At 42.0% G+C, this 21,970-nt stretch overlaps 1 protein-coding gene across 1 annotated transcript in view; it reads left to right on the top strand.

Moving 5' to 3' along the window:
• Window positions 1–21,642, top strand: part of LOC111529496 (eukaryotic translation initiation factor 3 subunit J) — a 24,740-nt gene extending 3,098 nt beyond the window's left edge. Inside the window, exons 3-8 of the mRNA XM_023196387.3 lie at window positions 9,858–9,912; window positions 10,420–10,511; window positions 13,873–13,987; window positions 16,823–16,984; window positions 19,706–19,779; window positions 20,460–21,642. Of these exons, the coding sequence (XP_023052155.1) occupies window positions 9,858–9,912; window positions 10,420–10,511; window positions 13,873–13,987; window positions 16,823–16,984; window positions 19,706–19,779; window positions 20,460–20,591 (630 nt within the window). The 3' untranslated portion in view covers window positions 20,592–21,642. The remainder of the gene's footprint in view (window positions 1–9,857; window positions 9,913–10,419; window positions 10,512–13,872; window positions 13,988–16,822; window positions 16,985–19,705; window positions 19,780–20,459) is intronic.
• Window positions 21,643–21,970: the final 328 nt, after the last annotated feature.

Raw genomic sequence — 21,970 nt, 5'->3', positions numbered from 1 at the left:
GTCGCCCAGGCTGGAGTGCAGTGGCCAGATCTCAGCTCACTGCAAGCTCCGCCTCCTGGGTTCGCGCCATTCTCCTGCCTCAGCCTCCCGAGTAGCTGGGACTACAGGTGCCCGCCACCTCGCCCAGCTAATTTTTTTGTATTTTTAGTAGAGACGGGGTTTCACCGTGTTAGCCAGGATGGTCTCGATCTCCTGACCTTGTGATCCGCCCGTCTCGGCCTCCCAAAGTGCTGGGATTACAGGCTTGAGCCACTGCGCCTGGCTGTCCTTGACTTTTCAAATAGCTGTCTGTCAGTGGCAGAAGTGGACTTAGGTTAAACTGTACAACTATTAATATATATGGAGAGAAAAGGCTATGCTTTTCCCCAGTTAAAAAGATGAGAACTTGGGAGCATATTTTCCCATCACCCTGGCTTTATTTACCTTTTTTCCTATCCTGATAGTTGTGCAGAGGCAGTGGGAAGAATTGTTCACTTGGCATATATGACTCCTTCCTCATTTCTGGTATGATATGTAGGATGTGTTGACTGAGAAGGCAGTGAGTACCTACTGGAAGCAAGGACAACATAACTTGTACTCCATTTTACTAGTCTCCTAGCATTTCAGTACAACAGTTTAGAAGCTAGATTTATTCAAAGGGTGCAGAGTTTGCAGAAACTTCTAGCTGTGTTCAGCCATCTCAGGCATTTGCCTCTGTAACCATACAGCATTTCTTTTAAAAGATCCTGAAGAGGCTGAGGCAAGAGGATTGCTTGAGCCTAGGAGTTTGAAGCCAGCCTGGGCAAAATAGCAAGACCCCAATACATTTAAAGAGAGAGTGATCCTAAAGAACAGACTTAGTTGAGCCTGTCTCATCCTACTCGTTCACCCTCTGTTAGGATCCTATTCCAATAAATAGTTTGAATCTACCAGATAAGGACGTTTTTCAAGGGTTGGAAACAACTTCTAAAGAATAGGATCTGTATTTTACAGAAATGTGAAATTACTGGGGAATACCCAGAAGGTGGGCATTTTGCCAGTAAATGGGTATTTTGAAGAGAGTGTCTGTATGTGTATGTGTAACTTATGAAAAATTCCAAACATGCAGTAGAGAGAAACATTTAATAAGCCAGTGACCTGTCTTGTTTCCTCTGTATCCCCACTTTCCTCCTCCAACCAGATTATTTTCAAGAAAATCTCAATCATATCATTTCATACCTTGCCACTCTTATAAACTAGCAAGTTTTGAATTGGGAAGCATGTTTGTTATTGAAAAATATTTTCTCGTCATGATGGATCATTGTGAATAAACCACTTGTTTAGTGTTCAGTGTCTTGATATTGCTTAGCCGGGAGTTGAAAGTAGATTGATAACTGTCCTGAATATGAGACAGGTAGGCATTGAGATGGAACTCAGCTGAGTGCTGATCCATTGTAGTATGTTAAAAGCTTAATGAATTGAATTAAATGAAGTAGAATTTACTAAGGCAGGCACCTTGGCTTTTAGACACCCAGCATAATTCCGAGATGGTGGAAGAACATTTTGGCTTTTAAAAAACTGAAAGTTTGCTGGAAGTCTACACTTGCCAAGATCTCGTTGCACAGTTCTGAGTTCTCTCAGAGTAGAACTGCACAGCTTACAGAACACCAATTAAAGGCTTTTTTTTTTTTTTCCAGCAAGAGATTATGTTTTACCTAAACCAAATTATTTAAAGAAAAAAGGAAAGGAGTATATGTTAGTTCCTAGGCTGTTGCTATAGGGCAAAGAGTTTTATTGCTCATTTGAAGCTACTTCTATTTGACAGTCTATAAATATATCTTGCTTAAGTTGGAAAGCATTTTCAGCCCTAAATGTGTTCTCATTGCATGTGACATAATGTAGTTTTATATTATGAAGACAGAACCAGCTAACTACTGGCCACATTGTTAGAAATAAAAAGAAAGCAAGATTTAAAGTTTTCTGCTTTGCTTCTAATAATGTGTTCAATTAGGAAGCAGATTTTAAAGTTAAAAAGCAGTCATCTCTTTCATAGAAATGGCCTAAATGATGGGTGTGTATCTGCAGGGCAAGAGTATAGATAAGCAAGTAGTTTATAAACAGGCCCTATTCTAAGAAGCTAGCCATTTTAGGAGAGCAGCCTGGGTGATTCTTTTGAAGATAAATTGGATATTATAGTTGAAATATTAATTGGCTGCCAAAAATAATTGGGTAAGGGATTTAATTGGATGTTCATAGGTAGTCTCTTGCATCAAATAACCATTTAGGGCTCTTTGAAGTGAGTTGTAGACTTGCTCCATATTTTAAGTTAATTTTAGCTGTTTCTCTAGGAACCCTTTTTGCATTTTATCTGAATTTGCTGCTGGAATTTACAGACTCCTAGTGTTTACAGAAAATTGGGCATATTGTTTGAAGCAGCGTGGTGAACATTCTACCTTAAATCTACTTTTCAGGCACTTAATTTTATAAGGATGGAAACAAAAACTCTAATTTCCTGGGGAAAGCTACCTGGCCTTTTGCTTTTATAATTACATCTGTTTGGAAGTGTGACTAGTCTCTTTTTGATGACACTTACTACGTTCCTTTCTTTAAGGGCTTAGTGCTAGTTTGGTAGTAACTTCAGGGCAGACTTGTAAGCACTTTGGGGAGAGAGTGACAGTCAAGGTTTGGATAGTCCTTTTATGAATTGAGGAACAGATGTCATGGCTCTTCTTGGGACATGTTGATAGAACCACTTCTTTCTTTTTTTTTGAGACGGGGTTTTGCTCTTGTTGCCTAGGCTGGAGTGCAATGGCGCCACCTCAGCTTACCGCAACCTTCGCCTCCCGGGTTCAAGCGATTCTCCTGCCTCAGGAGATTCTCAGCCTCCTGAGTGTCTGGGATTACAGGCATGCACCACCACGCCCGGCTAATTTTGTATTTTTAGTAGAGATGGGGTTTCTCCATATTGTTTAGGCTAGTCTCGAACTCCTGACTTCAGGTGATCCACCTGCCTCAGCCTCCCAAAGTGCTGGGATTACAGGTGTGAGCCACTGCACCCAGCCCTTTTTTTTTTTTTTTTTTTGAGACGGAGTCTCACTCTTGTCTCCAGGCTGGAGTGTAGTGAAGTGATCTCACCTCATTGCAACCTCTGCCTCCCTGGTTCAAGCGATTCTCCTGCATCAGCCTTCCAAGTAGCTGGGACTACAGGTGCATGCCACCACACCCAGCTAATTTTTGTATTTTTAGTAGAGACGGGGTTTTACCGTGTTGGCCAGGATGGTCTCGATCTTTTGACCTTGTGGCCCACCTGCCTTGGCCTCCCAAAGTGCTGGGATTACAGGCATGAGTCACCGCTCCTGGCCAGAACCACTTCTTTTGCTACTAAAATCCATTCTGTGATGGAGTAGAGAATGTCAAGGTAGCTTCATTATGTCTGTACTGATATGTGTCTGGGGTAAGGTTTATGCTTTGATGGGAGAAACTAGGGACAGGGATAGAGGTGGACATACAGTTGGTGTGAATGTGCTGAGGGAGCCATGATATGGGTGGGCTGGGGGTGATGTTTTTCTGGAAAGGGTAACTGAGGAGCATCAACATTATACAAAAGTGCTCTTATGTTGAGTTTGTTTGTTTACCTTGGGGGTATTGAGATGGCGCTCCCTCTTTTCAGCCATACTTCTTCCTTCTTGACCTCTTAGTACCAGAGGCTTGCAGACCAGTTTTTTTCTTTTGTCTTTTTTTTTCTTTCTGTTTTAAATGGAGGCTTTCTCTGTTACCCAGGCTGGAGTGCAGTGGCATGATCTCGGCTCACTGCAACCTCTGCCTCCTGGGTTCAAGTGATTCTTGGTCCTCAGCCTCCTGAGTAGTTGGGACCACAGGTGCACACCACCATGCCCTGCTAATTTTTTTTGTATTTTTAGTAGAAACAAGGGTTCGCCATGTTGACCAGGCTGGTCTTGAACTCCTGACCTCAGATATTCCAGCCGCCTCGGCCTTCCAAAGTGTTGGGATTACAGGCGTGAGCCACCTGGGCCAGACGTGCTGGCTCACGCCTGTAATTCCAACACTTTGGGAGGCTGAGGTGGGTGGATCACCTGAGGTCGGGAGTTTAAGACCAGCCTGACCAACATGGAGAAACCCCGTCTCTACTAATAGTACAAAATTAGCCAGTTTGTGGTGGCGCATACCTGTAATCCTGGCCACTTGGGAGGCTGAGGCAGGAGAATCGCTTGAACCCAAGAGGCAGTGAGGCTACAATGAGCCGGGATCGTGCCATTGTACTCCAGCCTGGGCAACAAGAGTGAAACTCCGTCTCAAAAAAAAAAAAAAAAAGTTGGGAGGGGCCGGGCACGGTGGCTCACGCCTGTAATCCCAGCACACTGGGAGGCTGGGACAGGCAGATCACGAGGTCAAGAGATCAAGACCATCCTGGCCAACATGGTGAAACCCCATCTCTACTACAAGCACAAAAATTAGCTGGGTGTGATGGTGCATACCTGTAGTACCAACTACTTGGGAGGCTGAGGCAGGAGAATCGCTTGAACCCAGGAGGTAGAGGTTGCAGTGAACCAAGATTGTCACTCTGGTGACAGAGTGAGACTCTGTCTCAAAAAAAAAAAAAAAAGATAGGTAAAGAACCACTGTAGGCAATTTAAGTGAGAAGGTTGGTAACCAGTATACCTCCAGCTGGACATATCTTAATATGTGTCATAATCCTTCCCTTTAATGAGATTCCCAGTTTCCAGGAAAGGGACTTAGTTCCAGGTTAGTTATTTTATACTTCAAGACTCAGGGAAGAAGTCATATTTACTATAATACTATTTTTATTATTATTTTGCATTGTGAGCTGCTTTATTCCAGTGAATTAAATTGTTTACCAGACTCTGAATTTTCTAAGCAAGTGTTTAAAACATACTTTTTAAAGACCTTCCTTAATACTGTGTTTAAAGCCTTAAATGAAGCTGTTTACATGTATACATTTAAAGGACGAATCTCAGCATGTTACTCTAAAGATGGGTTGTAAGCTGTTTTATTACAGTGAACTGAACTCCACCAAACCACGAACTTTGTAGGCAAGTGTTTAAAACATGCTTTTTAAAAAAGTAAATCATTTTTAAAATTTTTAATAAAAAGATCAAATGTTTAGTTATTTAAAACTTTTTTAAAATTGTTTTTGTAATTTGACACAGTGTACATATTTATGGGGTATATTGTGATGTTTCAATGCATGTATACATTGTAATTACTATTTCATCACTTTAAACATTTATCATTTATTTCTTTTTTTTTTTTTTTGAGACAAAGTCTGTCTCTGTCGCCCAGGCTGGAGTGCAGTGGTGCAATCTCGGCTCACTGCAACGTCTGCCTCCTGGGTTCACACCATTCTCCTGCCTCAGCCTCCCGAGTAGCTGGGACTACAGGCGCCCGCCACCATGCCTGGCTAATTTTTTGTATTTTAGTAGAAACAGGGTTTCACCGTGTTCGCCAGGATGGTCTGGATCTCCTGACCTTGTGATCCGCCCGCCTCGGCCTCCCAAAGTGCTGGGATTACAGGCGTGAGCCACCGCGCCCGGCCCATTTATCATTTCTTTGTGGTGGTAACATTCAAAAATTTCTCATGGAGCTATCTTGAAATATACAACATTGTTATTAGCTATAGTCACCTTACTGTGTAATAGAACACCAGAACTTATTCTTCTAACTGTAACTTTGTACTATGACACTTTAAAGAACTTTGGTCCATTCAGAGCAGGTCCCTTAGCTTTTCACTGAGATTGTGGGATGCTGTGTCTGGGCCTTGGTTTCCTTTTCTGTAAAATAGGGGGATAACACGACCTTCCTTACAGGACTGTTGGTGAGAATTAACCTTGTTACTACACCTGTTGCTCAGAAGGGTTGTAAATATGCACCTTCTGGAAGTAAGCAAATGAACTGAAGCACTGCTGCATATCACTCACAGATCCAGCTTTCTTGTGTTCTGTGAAGATTTAAACAACAAAAAATGCCTAGTAATTCACTTTTATTTTTAGCTCTTTGGTTCCTTTTGTACTGTGATGTATTAATATAAGCACTTAGCAAACTAACGGCGAAATACAAACATTTGATCTCTAATTTCTAACTCTAGTATCATAGTTATTCAGATAATGACTAGCTGGTTTGCTTTCAATCTGTTAAAACTGCGAGCTGTGGGTTAAATTGCTGAAGTAAGGTGACTATAAAAATACATTTACTTTTTTATACAAAGTTCCTTTCATTATGCTTGCAGACCGTATGACAGCCTTAATCATGATGTTGAATTTTTAATTTATTTAGTGGACTTAGAGATTTTTATTAAGAATCAAGGCTTGGTTAGTTTATATTCTAGGCTGATACAAATTTGTGACCCTTTGTGTTATGAAACCAGAAGCTTGGTGTCATAGTGTGGCATATTAGTCATATTAGTCAGCCTTTGCTTCTTTAGTAGCGTCAGGGCCTCTTGCCTTGCATTTGCCATCTTGCCGCTCAGCTTCAAATGGCATGTCATAGTGTGCCTGGTGGTTGCTGAGACAATGGCCAGGCTACCTATGATTAAAACCGTCTTTAATCATAGGGCTGTGCCTGTCCCTATTAAACTTGAGCCTTCTAAGTTTTGTGGAGCTTTTAGAAAATTGTGTTTGATAATTGGTTTATATTTAGCTCAGTGATGGAGTTAGGCATAGAAAAGACAGTGTAGATCTTTTCTTTTTTTGAGACAGAGTCTCTCTTGCCCAGACTGGAGTGCAGTGGCTCGATCCTGGCTCACTGCAACTTCCGCCTCCTGAGCTCAAATGATTCTTGTTCCTCAGCATCCTGAGTGGCTAGGATTACGGGCGTGCACCACCACACCTACCTAATTTTTGTATTTTTTAGTAGAAATGGGGTTTCATCATGTTGGTCAGGCTGGTCTCAGAACTCCTGGTCTTAAGTGATCTGCCCGCCTTGGTCACCCAAAGTGCTGGAATTACAGGTCTGAGCTGCTGCACCTGGCTAGATCTATTTTAAAGTGCCCTGAGTTAGAGTGGAATCCATGAAGGCTTGATCAGCTCTAGACTTTTTTTTTTTTTTTTTTTTTGAGACGGAGTTTTGCTCTTGTTGCCCAGGCTGGAGTGCAATGGCGCGATCTTGGCTCACCACAACCTCTGCCTCCCAGGTTCAAGTGATTCTCCTGCCTCAGCCTCCCGAGTAGCTGGAATTACAGGCATGTGCCACCACACCCAGCAAATTTTGTACTTTTGGTAGAGATGGGGTTTCTCCATATTGGTGAGTCTGGTCTTGAACTCCCAACCTGAGGTGATCCACCCACCTTGGCCTCCCAAAGTATTGGAATTACAGGCATGTGCCGGCCTTGACTCCTTTTTTTTTTGAGACAAAGTCTTGCACTGTACCTGGGCTGGAGTGCAATGGTGCAATCTCGACTCACTGCAACCTCCCACTCCTGGGTTACTCCTGGGTGACGAGAGTGAAACTCCATCTCAAAAAGCAAAACAAAAAAAACCCCAGTATGGTACTGGTGTATGGAGAGACAGTAGATTAGTGGGATAGGATCAAAAGCCCAGAAGTAGACCAAGTATATATGAACATTTAGTGTATGGTAAGTCACCGGGTATCTTAAAATTTTTTTTGCTGCAATAGAATGCAATAGATGGGGTATTTTATAAACAGATATATTTTGTATGGTTATGGAGGCTGAGAAGTCCAATATCAAGGTGCTGGCATCTGGTGAGGGCCTTCTTGTGCTATTATCCTGTGGCAGAACGGCAAAAGAGCACAAAGGATTGCAGAACTCATCCTTTTATCAGGTATCTACTCCGAAGATAAAGGTATTAATAATCCATTCATGAGGGCTTTGCCTCTAACCATTTCTGAAAGACCCTACTTCTCAACACTGTTGGATTGGAGATTCAGTTTTCATCACATGAACTTAGAGGACACATTCAAACCATAGCCCAGGGAGAAAATCATTATTTATTAAAGGGTTTTTAATAAATGATGCGGTGACAACTGGGTAGCCCTTTTGGAAAAAAATACAACTAGATCCGTGTCGCACATCATACACAAGACAAAAACTCCAAATAGATCAGAGATCTAAATAAAAAAACAGTGAAACCCTACACATTCTAGAAAAAATTGTGGGTGAATTCTTAGGTGTAAGAAAAAACTTTATGGCTGGGCGAAATGGCTCATGCCTGTAATCCCAGCACTTTGGGAGGTGGAGGCGGAAGCGGGCGGATCACCTGAGATTGGGAGTTTGAGACCAGCCTGACCAACATGGATAAACCCCGTCTCTACTAAAAATGCAAAGTTAGCTGGGCATGGTAGTGCATGCCTGTAATCCCAGCTACTTGGGAGGCTGAGGCAGGAGAATTGGTCGAACCCAGTAGGCAGCAGTTGCAGCCTGGGCAACAAGAGCAAAACTCCATCTCAAAAACAAAACAAAACAAAACAAAGAAAAGACTTTCTAATTGACGTGAAATCCATCCAGAGGCAATGGAAGAAAAGTCTGGGGCTAGGTGTGGTGGCTCACGCCTGTAATTCCAGAACTTTGGGAGGTCGAGGTGGGCGGATCATGAGATCGAGACCAGCGTGACCAACATGGTGAAATCCTGTCTCTACTAAGAATACAAAATTAGCCAGGCATGGTTGCGTGCGCTGGTAATCCCAGCTACTCAGGAGGCTGAGGCAGGAGAATCACTTGAACCCAGGAGGCGGAGGTTGCAGTGAGCTGAGATCGTGTCACTGTACTCCAGTCAGCCTGGGCAATAGAACAAGACTCCGTCTCAAAAAAAAAAAAAAGTTTCTACTAAAAATACAAAAATGAGCCAGGCGTGGTGGTACATGCTTGTAATCGCAGCTACTGGGGAGGCTGAGGCAGGAGAATCACTTGAATGTGGGAGGTGGAGGTTGCAGTGAGCTGAGATCGCACCATTGTACTCCAGCCTGGGCAAGAAGAGTGAAACTCTGTCTCAAAAAAAAAAAAGTCTGGTAAATTTTACTGCATAAATTTGTTGGGATGCATAGCACTTCATGGGGAAACAATAGAGCATTTCCATCAAGAAAGCAAGAATGCCCATTACCTCTGCTGCTGTTCAACATTGTACTAGAGGTTTAGCTGGCCCAATTAGATAAATCAATTGTGAGGGCCTAAGGATTGGTAAAGAAGTAGAGCTATCTTTTGTTTCCGGATAAGGTAGCATACCTGGAAAACCCTGGAGAAGCAATGATAAATCTAACTTAAGAGATAAATGAATTCAGTAAGGTAGCAGGATATTAACATATAAAAAAGCCAGTAGTTATTTTTGTTTATTTGTTTTGAGACAGGGTCTTTATGATAGTGAGTTGCCCAGGCTAGAGTGCAGTGGCACTATCATAACTCACTGCAGCCTTACCCTCCTGGGCTCAAGTGATCTTCCCACATTAGTCTCTCAAGTACCTGAGACTACAGGCACATGCCACCACACCCAGCTAATTTTTTAAATTTTTTTTTTTTTTTTTGCAGAGACCAGGTCTTGCCAATATGTTTTTATACACAAATAATAGCCACTTAGAGGACATAATAGGAAAATGCCCTATTTACAGTAGCAACATGCAAGATGAAATACTTAGGAATAAATCTAAAGAGAAATGTGCAGAGCCTCTAATAGGGAAACCACTTTAAAACACTTCTGAAAGATAAAAAAATGTACTTGATCAAATGGAAAGACAGCTGTTATTCTTGGTTAGGGCAGCTTAGCATTATAAGATGTCAGTTCTCCCTACATTAATTTAAAAAGTTAATACAGTACCAAAAAATACCAACAAACTTACTTCTCTGGAGTTAGTCAAGTTGATAATAAGATTCACACAGAAAAGCAAGAATTGTTAATGGAAGTCTTTTTCTTTAGGATAACTGGGATGACGATGATGATGAAAAAAAAGAGGAAGCAGAAGTAAAACCAGGTGAGCCACTGGGGCACCTCCATTTTTGTTTTTATGTCTTGCTGAGCATTTGTGACTTGTATTAAGACAAATGACAGAACGCTAACAAAATGGGAGATTTTGGTATTCAGAAACCAAGTCCTTCCATTCCCACTGTATTCTGTTTTCCCTGCAACTTTTCTGTATCTCCACAAAATATAATCAGATTAGATACCTGCTGTATTTCTGTGTGAGTGCTAGGTATTGTTAGGAGGAAAGGGTAGAGGTTTTGGCATTAATTATAGTTGAATGATCTAAGCCCTGCCTATAGGACGGTGGGGAAATATGAAGAGATATTTGGATCTTAGGGGTCACGTTAGAGAGGAGAAGGAGTCGTCCCAGAAGTTTCCCATTATTTGTGAGAAAAATCACTGTTTGAAGCTGGGAAAGGTTTAGTCTCTTAACAGTATACAAGTATCATGTCTGTCTCATCAATAAACTGGCAAATACTCAGTATAACTGTCAATAAAACTTTTTTTTTACTTTTAGAAGTAAAAATTTCAGAAAAGAAAAAAATAGCAGAGAAGATAAAAGAAAAAGAACGGCAACAGAAGAAAAGGCAAGAAGAAATTAAAAAGAGGGTAAGTACTGTTTGTTTTCTAAAATACAGAATTCTCACATCAGTAGTGATATAGTTTCTAACAGGCTGCAAATATTACCTAGCAATTTGAAGGGCTCTGTAAAGACTGTAAGTGGATACCATAAGGTAGGTAAAATCCAAAACAAATTGATTTATGGTTTTTGCAAAAACATAACCCAGTTTTATATATGAGTGTCTTTTAAGTTTTGACAAACATTCAGGAACAGTCATGATAGCGCAGTGACTACAGTCAGTGATTTCTGCCATTGCCTGTAGTTCATTCTAGTCAACAGGATTAGATTTTTTTTTTTTTTTTTTGAGACGGAGTCTTGCTCTGTCACCAGGCTGGAGTGCAGTGGCTCAGTCTCGGCTCAGTGCAACCTCTCTGCCTCCTGGGTTCACGCCATTCCCCTGCCTCAGCGTCCTGAGTAGCTGGGACTACAGGAGCCACGGCCAGCTAATTTTTTGTATTTTAGTAGAGATGGGGTTTCACCTTGTTGGCCAGGATGGTCTCAATCTCCTGACCTTGTGATCCATCTGCCTCGGCCTCCCAAAGTGCTGCGCTTTCAGGCGTGAGCCACCGTGCCTGGCCAGGATTACTTTCTATTTGCAGTGTATATATTGAACAAAATATAAAAATTGTTCATTTCTGTGCCATGTAGCTATATAAATGTATTTGTTTTTGATTATTTGGCACAGGATCAGAAATATTTATTTGCGTGGTTTTTTTGTTTTTGTTTTTTAGACAGGGTCTCACTCCGTTACCTAGGCTGCTGGAGTGCAGTGGTGTGATTTTGGCTCACTGCAGCCTCCACCTCCCAGGTTCAAGCGATTCTCATTCCCCAGCATCCCAGGTTGGAATTACAGGCACACGCAATCATGCCTGGCTAATCTTCGTATTTTTAGTAGAGATGGGGTTTTGCCACATTGGCCGGGCTGGTCTGAAACTCCTGACCTCAAGTGATCTGCCTGCTTCGACTTCCCAAAGTGCTGAGATTACAGGCATAAGCCACCACACCCAGCCTATTTTCTTTTTCTTTTTTTTTTTTGGAGATGGAGTTTCACTCTTATCACCCAGGCTGGAGTGCAATGGTGTGATCTCGGCTCACTTCAACCTCCTCCTGGGTTCAAGCGATTCTCCTGCCTCAGCCTCCTGAGTAGCTGGGACTACAGGCGTGTGCCACCACACCCAGCTAATTTTTGTATTGTCAGTGGAGATGGCATTTCACCATGTTGGCCAGGTTGATCTCGAACTCCTGACCTCAGGTGATCAACCCGCCTTGGCCTCCCAAAGTGCTAGGATTATAGGTGTGAACCACTGCGCCTGGCCTATTTTCTATTTGAGAACATATTTACATAGTTCAAAAATTAAAACAGCCCAGGGTGGTTTGCTCACGTCTGTAATTGCAACGCTTTGGGAGGCTGAGGTGGGAATATTGCTTGAGTCCATGGATTTGAGACCAGCCTGGACAACATAGGGAGACCCTGTCTCTACAAAAAGTAGAAAAATGAGCTGGGCATGGTGGTCCGTGCCTGTAGTATCAGCTGCTTGGGAAGCTAAGGTAGGAGAATCGCTTGAGCCCAGGAAGTTGAGGCTGCAGTGAGCCATGATTACACCACTACACTCCAGCCTAGGTGACAGAGCAAGACCCTGACTCAAAAAAAAAAAAAAAGAAGAAAACGGCCGGGCACAGTGGCTCATGCCTGGAATCCCAGCACTTTGAGAGGCCGAGGTGGGCGGATCACAAGGTCAGGAGATCAAGACTATTCTGGCTAACATGGTGAAACCCCGTCTCTACTAAAAAATACAACAAATTAGCTGGGTGAGGTGGCGGGTGCCTGTTGTCCCAGCTACCTGGGAGGCTGAGGCAGGAGAATGGCATGAACCCGGGAGGCGGAGCTTGCAGTGAGCAGAGATTGTGCCTGGGTAACAGAGTGAGGGTGACAGAGCGAGACCCCATCTCCATCCTGGGCAACAGAGTGAGACTCCATCTCAAAAAAAAGAAAAAAAAATTATATCCCAGTATAAAGAGAAGATAGATACACACTAAGCTGTCAACTGTCATCTCAGAGAAGTGGGTTTGGGAAACAAATGACATCTACTATTATATCTTTAAAATTTGTTATAATGATACTTTTATAATTAGACAATATGATGAAAAGGGGAAATGTTTTGAACCATTCTGTTGGACATTTAGGTTGTCTGTAAATTTCTTTGAAATTATGAATACTCTAATGTACATTCTTGGGCTTACATATTTGTGTGCATCTTATTTCTTAAGGTAAATACCTAGAAGTAGAATGCTTGATTAAAGCATGTAAAAGTATTATTTAAGACTTGATACATATTACCAAGTTGCCCCAGAAAGGTTGTTACAATATAGTTTTAGTAGCAGTGTATGAAAGTAATATTTTTACCTTTTCCACAGTCTCAATTCCTTATTTTTAAAAAAGGCTATAGAAGTAACCCCAGCCTTCCTGGGTACAAATCTGTCATATTACCAGCTGTGTTACCTTCTATTATTGTGCGCAGGTTGTTTCTTTGGGCCTCCATTGTTTATCTTTAAAATTGGGTTAAGAATATCTAAAGTGGGCCGGGTGCGGTGGCTCAAGCCTGTAATCCCAGCACTTTGGGAGGCCGAGACGGGTGGATCACGAGGTCAGGAGATCGAGACCATCCTGGCTAACACGGTGAAACCCCGTCTCTACTAAAAATACAAAAAACTAGCCAGGCGAGGTGGTGGGTGCCTGTAGTCCCAGCTACTCGGGAGGCTGAGGCAGGAGAATGGCGTGAACCTGAACCTGGGAGGTGGAGCTTGCAGTGAGCTGAGATCTGGCCACTGCACTCCAGCCTGGGCGACAGAGCGAAACTCCATCTCAAAAAAAAAAAAAAAAAAAGAATATCTAAAGTGGACTGGGTGCAGTGACTCATACCTGTAATCCCAACACTTTGGGAGGCTGAGGCGGGCACATCACTTGAGGTCAGGAGTTCAAGACCGGCCTGGCCAACATGGTGAAACCCTGTCACTACTAAAACTACAAAAATTAGCTGGATGTGGTGGTGCACACCTGTAATTCCAGCTACTCGGGAGGCTGAGGCACGATAATCATTTGAACCCAGGAGGCAGAGGTTGCAGTGAGCCAAGATCATGCCACTGTACTCCAGCCTTGGTGGCAGAGTGAGGCTCTGTCTTAAAAAAAAAAAAAAATCTAAAGTGTTTAGAGGAATGCCTGAAACAGTAATTACCAGTGTTCACTTTTATTTATAATTATATATGCTTATTTAAGAATTCATACAATACAGAAAGGTACTGGGTGCATCATAATCCCAGTGCTTTTTAAAAACTTTTTTCTCATTTTAGTTAGAAGAACCTGAAGAACCTAAAGTGCTAACACCAGAAGAACAATTAGCAGATAAACTGCGGCTAAAGAAATTACAGGAAGAGTCAGACCTCGAATTAGCAAAGGAAACTTTTGGTAAGACAGGAGTATGATTGCAATACAGTATTAAACTGTTACAGGTGAAGACCCCAGGAAGTTCAGAAAACATCTCCTTTTCTTAAAAGAAACATGATACTGGCTAATGTAGATATTAGAAAGCAGTTTTTAATCTCTGTGTATATTTGAGATTTCATTACATTTTCAGATTTTTGAATGATTGTTTTGAGTAAAAGATTATTAAGATAAGTCATTTATAGCAATGCAAGAAGGGCAAAAAGGAGTAGACTCAAATGAAGTTCACTGCTGCGTAGAATATTTTTATCAGCTGGATGAAATTTGCATGAAATGTGAGGTCTGTAGCTTTGAAATGGACTGTAGGGCTGTCCTGCTGTCTTAAGACTTAGACAGTAGGATGTTGCTCCAGGTGAGGCATGCAGCTTTTTCTGTGCCTTCTTGTGCTCAGTGTCATTTCCTTCTGCAATCCTTCTTTGCCCTTACCATGCCCTGTCTTTAGAGGGCCTCCATTTCTGTGTGTGGTGTCTGCAGCTGTGGTTAGTGCATGAGATAAAAGTGCAGCATCCTATAAATAGTTACATTCAGACTGTTCCAGAGTAAGAGACATTGCTAGAGAAATAGTCAAAGCCTTCACTTCATTTAACCAACTTTGTCATTACCTGTTGAGTACTTTTCAGAGTAGAAGATCATGTTGAAACAGGTAAATCACTGCAATTTATAGCCAAGAAGGAAAGCTCTAGTTATTCTGATACATCTCCCCTACCTTCATGCTTTCTCTACTCTAAACAGATCAAAAGGCTGACTGTAGTGGTTGTTTTCCTTTTCATGGGGAAGTGTGACCTTATCTGTTAGTGGATCTGTACAAATACCAGGAGTTGCTGTGAATGCTCCTGTGCACCATTGTATGCTTGGCAGGTCTTAACTGCACTTGTCTAATTATAGAGGGCTCTTGGCTGTTATTATGTGTCTTCCTAGGATGGTAAAAGCTGCCCATGTGTTTATTAAAGAGGCAGGTTTATGAAGTGTGCATAAAGCCTAGCATGGGACACCTGTTACAGACTAAAAGGTAAAAAACATGCATTTATACAGTCATTGTTAATAGGATTTTACTGTTGTGTTTCTCATACTAAAATACCACGTGATGTTGTTAATAACTAACGTACTTGACATGGAGGATACAGAAGCATACTTATCTTAGTTTAAAACTCATGTGGGCCAGATTTTTTTTTTCTAACAGGGTCTGGCTCTGTCACCCAGGCTAGAGTACAGTGGTATGATCTCTGCCTCTGGGCTCAAGCCATCCTCCCACCTAAGGCTCCCAAGTAGCTGGGACTACAGGTGTATGCCACCACGCCTGGGTAATTTTTGTGTTTTGGGTATTTTTTTGTAGATACAGGGTTTCACCATGCTGCCCAGGCTGTTGTTGAACTCCTGAGCTCAAGTGATCTGCCCGCCTTGGCCTCCTAAAGTGTTGGGATTACAGGCGGGAGCCACCATGCCCAGCCTAGGCCATATTTCTTCTATTGGGATATAACATGTTTACCCCTTTTTAGCTTCTGGAGCTAACAAATACTTTCACAGGATCCATCTTTGTTTCTTACTCTATTTGTTCCCTCTCTCCCCACTTTACTGTGGGAGTGTTGTTGTACAAGAACGGAGGATCCCTTTTGTAATGTAATATGTTGTTTTGTTTTTAGAGAAAGGGTCTTGCTCAGTCATCCAGTCTGGAGTGCAGTGGCATGACCATAGCTCACTGCAGCCTCAAACTCCTGGGCTTAAGCAATCTTCCCACCTCAGCCTCCCGGGTAGTGAAGGCTACAGGTGAATATCACCACACCTGGCTAATTTTATTTTATTTTTTTGAGACAGAGTCTCACTGTGTCACCCACACTGGAGGGCAGTGGTGCAGTCTCGGCTCATTGCAACCTCCGCCTCCTGGGTTCAAGTGATTCTCGTGCCTCAGCGTCCCAAGTAGCTGGGATTACAGTCACATGCCACCACCATGCCTGGCTAATTTTTGTATTTTTAGTAGAGACGGGGTTTTACCATGTTGGCCAGGCTTGTCTCTCGGACTCCTGACCTCAGGTGATCCACCTGCCTTGGCCTCCCAAAATGTTGGGATTCCAGGTGTGAGCCACTACATCTGGCCACATCTGGCTAATTAAAACAATTTCTTTTTGTAGAGATGAAGTCTTGCTGTGTTGCCCAGGCTGGTCTCAAACTCCTGGCCTCAAGCGATCCTCCCTCTTAGGCCTCCCAAACAAAGCACTGGGATTACAGGTGTGAGCCACTGTGTCTGGCCTTGATATATTGTTTTTAAATGAATAAAATACTTATTTATAAAGAAAACCTGTTATACAGAAATAGCTGTCAAAATACTAAAATGACAAATTTGTGATACAGAATTATGTGCTTCCTTATGGATGCATTAAATAAGGTATAGTGGCAGGTCTAATAAATAATGTCATTTGAGAGTAATGATGACTGAACAATATTAATATTGTAAGATATCTGTAATGTGTCAGGAGAGTGTGTGTAATCTCTCCTGGTAAGTCAAGTTTTGCTAATACCACTGTGATTTGTTGCCAGTCAATTGAAACTGAAGGAAATGCTGAATTACGGGTTAATAAAGATGTAACTTTTTTCTGATTTAAGTTCATAGCCCCCCTACTCCCACCCCCCACCCCGCCCTGCCCCGCTCCAGCCATTCTATCCAATGACTCCAGTGGCTCCAGGTTCAGAGCCTCTGCTTTAGAATGAAACAACAGGGTTATTCAGATAGCTGATTGGCTTGTAAGTTTCAGTTTTAAAAATCCTAACCTCCTGATACTTTTCAGTGCTTCTTTTCTCCTACAGGTGTTAATAATACAGTTTATGGAATAGATGCTATGAACCCATCTTCCAGAGATGACTTTACAGAGTTTGGAAAGTTACTAAAAGATAAAATTACACAATATGAAAAATCACTATATTATGCCAGTTTTTTGGAAGTCTTAGTTCGAGATGTGTGTATTTCATGTAAGTAATTCTAATCTCTCGCCCCTCTGGGTAGATTTTTAGTAGGATGTTATCTTCAGGAGGTTGAAGGTTATTTTTTATTTTCAAGGATACTATAATACAGACTCATGATTTGCTGTTTTTAGCAATTACCTTGTGAATGTTGGTCTGCAGATACACAGTGAATTTGAGTGCTGGATCTTTTTGTTTGTAGGGGTAGGAGGACTTCTTGTTTTACTATGGCTTCCTTAAGAGACACCTGGGCTTGTCAGCAAAGCAGCTAGTAAAATACTGGCCTATTCTTTTTATCTGATTATCACTTGAGAGGGGCTGGGAAGTATCTTTTGAGGGAAAAAGGTCTCTGGCCATGTAGGATTTGGGTTGGGTGAGACTTCGGCCACTGTTTTTTTACATATCAGAATTAGACAAGGTGGAAGTTGCATGACAGGGCTGGCACCTATTCTCTGGGTCTGTGGTTGTGGTGCCACACCTTGACAGGAGTCATACATTTCAGGGCAGGGTGAATGGGAGTGACAGCCATGGGTGGTGAAGCAGGAACGTATGGAAGGGACTAACCAGTTTTGCTAGTATTTGCAGTTTTTTTTTTTTTTTTTTTTTTTGAGATGGAGTCTTGCTTTGTTGCCCAGGCTGGAATGCAGTGGCACCATCTCAACTCACTGCAACTTCTGCCTCCTGGGTTAAAGCAGTTCTCCTGGCCTGGCGCAGTGACTCACGTCTGTAATCCCAGCACTTTGGGAGGCCGAGGTGGGTGGATCACGAGGTCAGGAGATCGAGACCATCCTGGCTAACATGGTGAAACCCCATCTCTACTAACAATACAAAAAAAAAAAAAAAATTAGCCGGGCGTGGTGGCGGGTGCCTGTAGTCCCAGCTACTTGGGAGGCTGAGGGAGGAGAATGGTGTGAACCAGGGCGGCAGAGCTTGCAGTGAGCTGAGATCGCACCACTGCACTCCAGCCTGGGGGAACGAGTGAGATTCCATCTCAAAAAAAAAAAAAAGCAATTCTTCTACTCAGCCTCCCGAGTAGCTAGGATTACAGGTGCCTGCCACCACGCCTGGCTAATTTTTTGTATTTTTAGTAGAGATGGGGTTTCACCATGTTGGCCAGGCTGCTCTGGAACTCCTGACCTCAGGTGATCCCCCCACCGTGGTCTCCCAAAGTGCTGGGATTACAGGTGTGAGCCACCATGCCCAGCCTATTTGCAGTTTTTAAGATGGAGAAAGAAGAATCCTACACAATAGATTGGGTTTTCTTTGAGAAATTATCACTACACTGAGGGCTCTACATTTGATTGGTAATGTGCCCAGAGTTGATATTTTATTCTGCATGTACTATTTTTTTTCTGGTTTTTGGAGGCGTTCTCTTACCAAAACTGAACACTTTCTAGTAGCTAAAAACTGGTGTTTCTTTCCAGCTTCATATTTTTATAAGGCTGATAATGCTGTCCACTAAATAGGACCATTTCTTGGTAGGACATGGAGATGGTCACTGTTCTCATTCTAATTCCCATGCAAGAAAATGGAGACATCATGGGATAGGGTGTTGTCATTGTAGGTTTAAGAATTGTCATTCCGGCCGGGCGTGGTGGCTCATGCCTGTAATCCCAGCACTTTGGGAGGCTGAGGCCAGCGGATCACCTGAGGTCAGGAGTTTGAGACTAACCTTGCCAACATGGTAAAACCCCATCTCTTCTAAAAAAAAAAAAAAAAAAAAAAAAAAAAAGACAACAATTAGCTGGGTGTGGTGGTGCACATCTGTAATCCCAGCTGCTTAGGAGGCTGAGGCAGGACAATCACTTGAATCTGGAAGGTGGAGGTTGCAATGAGCCGAGATCACACCACTGTACTCCAACCTGGTGACAGAGCGAGACTCCGTCTCAAAAAAAATAAAATAGGCCGGGCGTGGTGGCTCATGCCTGTAATCCCAGCACTTTGGGAGGCCGAGGCAGGGGGATCACCTGTCAGGAGATTGAGACCATCCTGGCTAACACAGTGAAACCCCATCTCTACTAAAAATACAAAACATTAGCTGGGTGTGGTGGCGGACACCTGTAGTCCCCCGCTACTTGGGAGGCTGAGGCAGGAGAATGGCATGAACCCAGGAGGCAGAGCTTGCAGTGAACCGAGATGGTGCCACTGCACTCCAGCCTGGGCAACAGAGTGAGACTCCATCTCAAAAAATAAAAAATAATATAAATAATAATAATAGTTATTCCATATTTATTTGTCTGTTCTCACTGATTACTGGGGGTATGTTAATGGAAGGGCATGTTATCCTCCCCCATTTGTTTAGACTAAGTAAGGACAGTAGGGAGCATTGTGAGCTATAAAAGACAGTTTCTATTTGGTTGAACAGTGGTGTATTGGTGATTACAGGTCATCATTATAAATAAATTTTATTTTCAAGAGACTGGGTCTAGCTGTGTTGCCCAAGCTGGTTTCAAATTCCTGGGCTTAAGTGATCTACCCACCTAGGCCTCCCAAAGTGTTGGGATTACAGGCATGTGCCACTGTGCCCGGCCACCTTAGGTTTAAAAAGAAGAAATTCATGGTCCTTTCAAAGTTACTGAAGTTTAACAATGAATAAATTGGACTTCTCATAACACTTTTGGAATGTACATTTTGGGATATATAGATATATGTGGAATGTATATATTTAGCTTTAACTTTTCAAAATGCTTAAAAATTCACGTTTAATGGTATGCCTTTTTTTTTTTTAAGTGGAAATTGATGACTTGAAAAAAATTACCAATTCACTGACTGTGCTTTGCAGTGAAAAACAGAAGCAGGAAAAGGTAAGAGCAAGCTGTGTAGGGAAATGTGTATTAAATTAGAGTGGGGTTATAGGTCTGACATTCAACAAATGTAATAGGAGCCTGTCCTAATTACTTAAAAGTCAAGCAACTCACTAATACCATTTAAGTTAGACTAGAACAGGAGTATGGGTGCTATTACTGTCCTTTTGTTTCCAGACATGTTTCACAGAAATAGCAAAATCATAGACTGGGTTCATGTACTAGCTCTGCCACTTAATAGCTATAGGTAAATCAGCTTTTCTAAGCTTCAGTTTTCTCCCTTCTAAAATAGGGACAATAATACTCACTTTGCAGAATATTTATAAAAGTAAGAGATGTCAAGTAAAGGTTAGCTTTGTGATTTTAAATTGGGGGGTACTTATCCACACTTTTCTAAATTTGCTTCAGTGAAGTTGAGGCTTTCTACCAATAACTTATGACCCCTGCTGGTGGGCTAGGTATCCAGAGCAGGAACAAGGACCCAGATCAAGTTTTGGAAAGACTGACTCTGGGAGACCTTTTAGAGACCTGTTCAGGTTCAAAACATGTAGGCTCGGTTGTCCCTTACAGAACTAGTGTGTCTGGGACTAAAGGTTTTTGTGTGTCTATGAGGGTTGCTATACCAGGTAAGATGCCCATAGCACATAAAGTTTCATGAATTAACTCTCTTTCATCTTTAGCAAAGCAAAGCCAAAAAGAAGAAGAAAGGTGTGGTTCCTGGAGGGGGATTAAAAGCCACCATGAAAGATGATCTGGCAGATTATGGTGGTTATGATGGAGGATATGTACAAGACTATGAAGACTTCATGTGACATTTTATCTTTTCTTGGTATCATCTTTATGTTGCCCACAATCCCTTGACCATGTAGCACAACTTCCTTTCCTTTCAGTTCTGCCAAATGCTACAATCAGAAGTGCAGTATATTTTGTGCTGGTTATTTAACCCCTTGACACTTAGGTGCTAATGTGCAAATGAGGGAACTTGGATCTTGCTGCCAAGGGGTTAAAATTGGAACCTAAGTTGCTACTAAATCATAGTTCAAAACAAACCTAATAATGTTGTCATTGTTGCTATCTGATTTCATAGCAGCAGTCACTAAATAAATTGGAAACATAAAGGTTGCAACATGACAAAAAAACTGTGTAGTATTTACCAGCACCATTCAGTAATACAGCCTTAACCATACCTCCTTGAACTACTTCGTAACTTGTCAAGAAAAGCAGTTTGCAGCAAGGGCATGTGGTGTGCACCTAGTATTAAAATTGCTTTGTCTTAAAATTGAACATGAGGACATTAAAAATACATTGTGAAGAAGACTGTCTATCTCAGAGTGAAGACACTGCGGCTGAAAAGCACTAGTTTGATATAAAATTAAAATGACCAAAACCCTCCAGCTTTGAAGCTAAAGAAGGTAACCTTTCCATTATTGCATTACATGTTGTGGAATCTCTTGAGTGCAAAGACTGTCTAGTTATTTATCAGGCTATTTCTACTGATGAAGTGCTTCAGGTGGGGGAGGGAAACTTAAATTTTTATTTGACTGATTTAAGTGTCTGAGAAACAAATCTTTGTTCTCTTAGGCTGCAACGGAACAACTTTACCAGGGTTTTGGCATTTCCTTTCCTTTATAAAACATGCTCAGCAAACTGCACCAGTTAACTACAGTTTGGTAAATTGTTATGTTAACAATTATGACATCTGCAATGTTTTATAAAGCAACTAATTTAATAAAATCACTATTGTGAGGACTTAAATTTTGTGTTACCTCCCAAGAGATACTTTTTGAGAGTACAGAACACAGCTCTTGGGCTACAGCTCTCTACATACTTAATAAATGCTTGACATAGTTACAGCTTTAAAACGAGTGATTTGCCAGGTCGTTAATAATGTCACCATAGAGCAACAAAGATATAGGGCTGCCTTCCTCTTATTTATTTGGGGAAATTATTTTGTTATTTAGATACTAAGGCCTAATTAAGTACCTATAAGAACTATTTATTTGGAGTAACTGAGCCTATAACTCAGGTTTATGGCTAAGTATAGATTGGGGAATCTTTGCCGGGCGCGGTGGCTCAAGCCTGTGATCCCAGCACTTTGGGAGGCCGAGGCGGGCGGATCACGAGGTCAGGAGATCGAGACCATCCTGGCTAACACGGTGAAACCCCGTCTCTACTAAAAATTACAAAAAAC

Source organism: Piliocolobus tephrosceles, unplaced genomic scaffold (assembly GCF_002776525.5).
Source record: "Piliocolobus tephrosceles isolate RC106 unplaced genomic scaffold, ASM277652v3 unscaffolded_108, whole genome shotgun sequence".
NCBI lineage: Eukaryota > Metazoa > Chordata > Mammalia > Primates > Cercopithecidae > Piliocolobus > Piliocolobus tephrosceles.
This window is presented reverse-complemented; position numbering and strand designations above follow the sequence as displayed.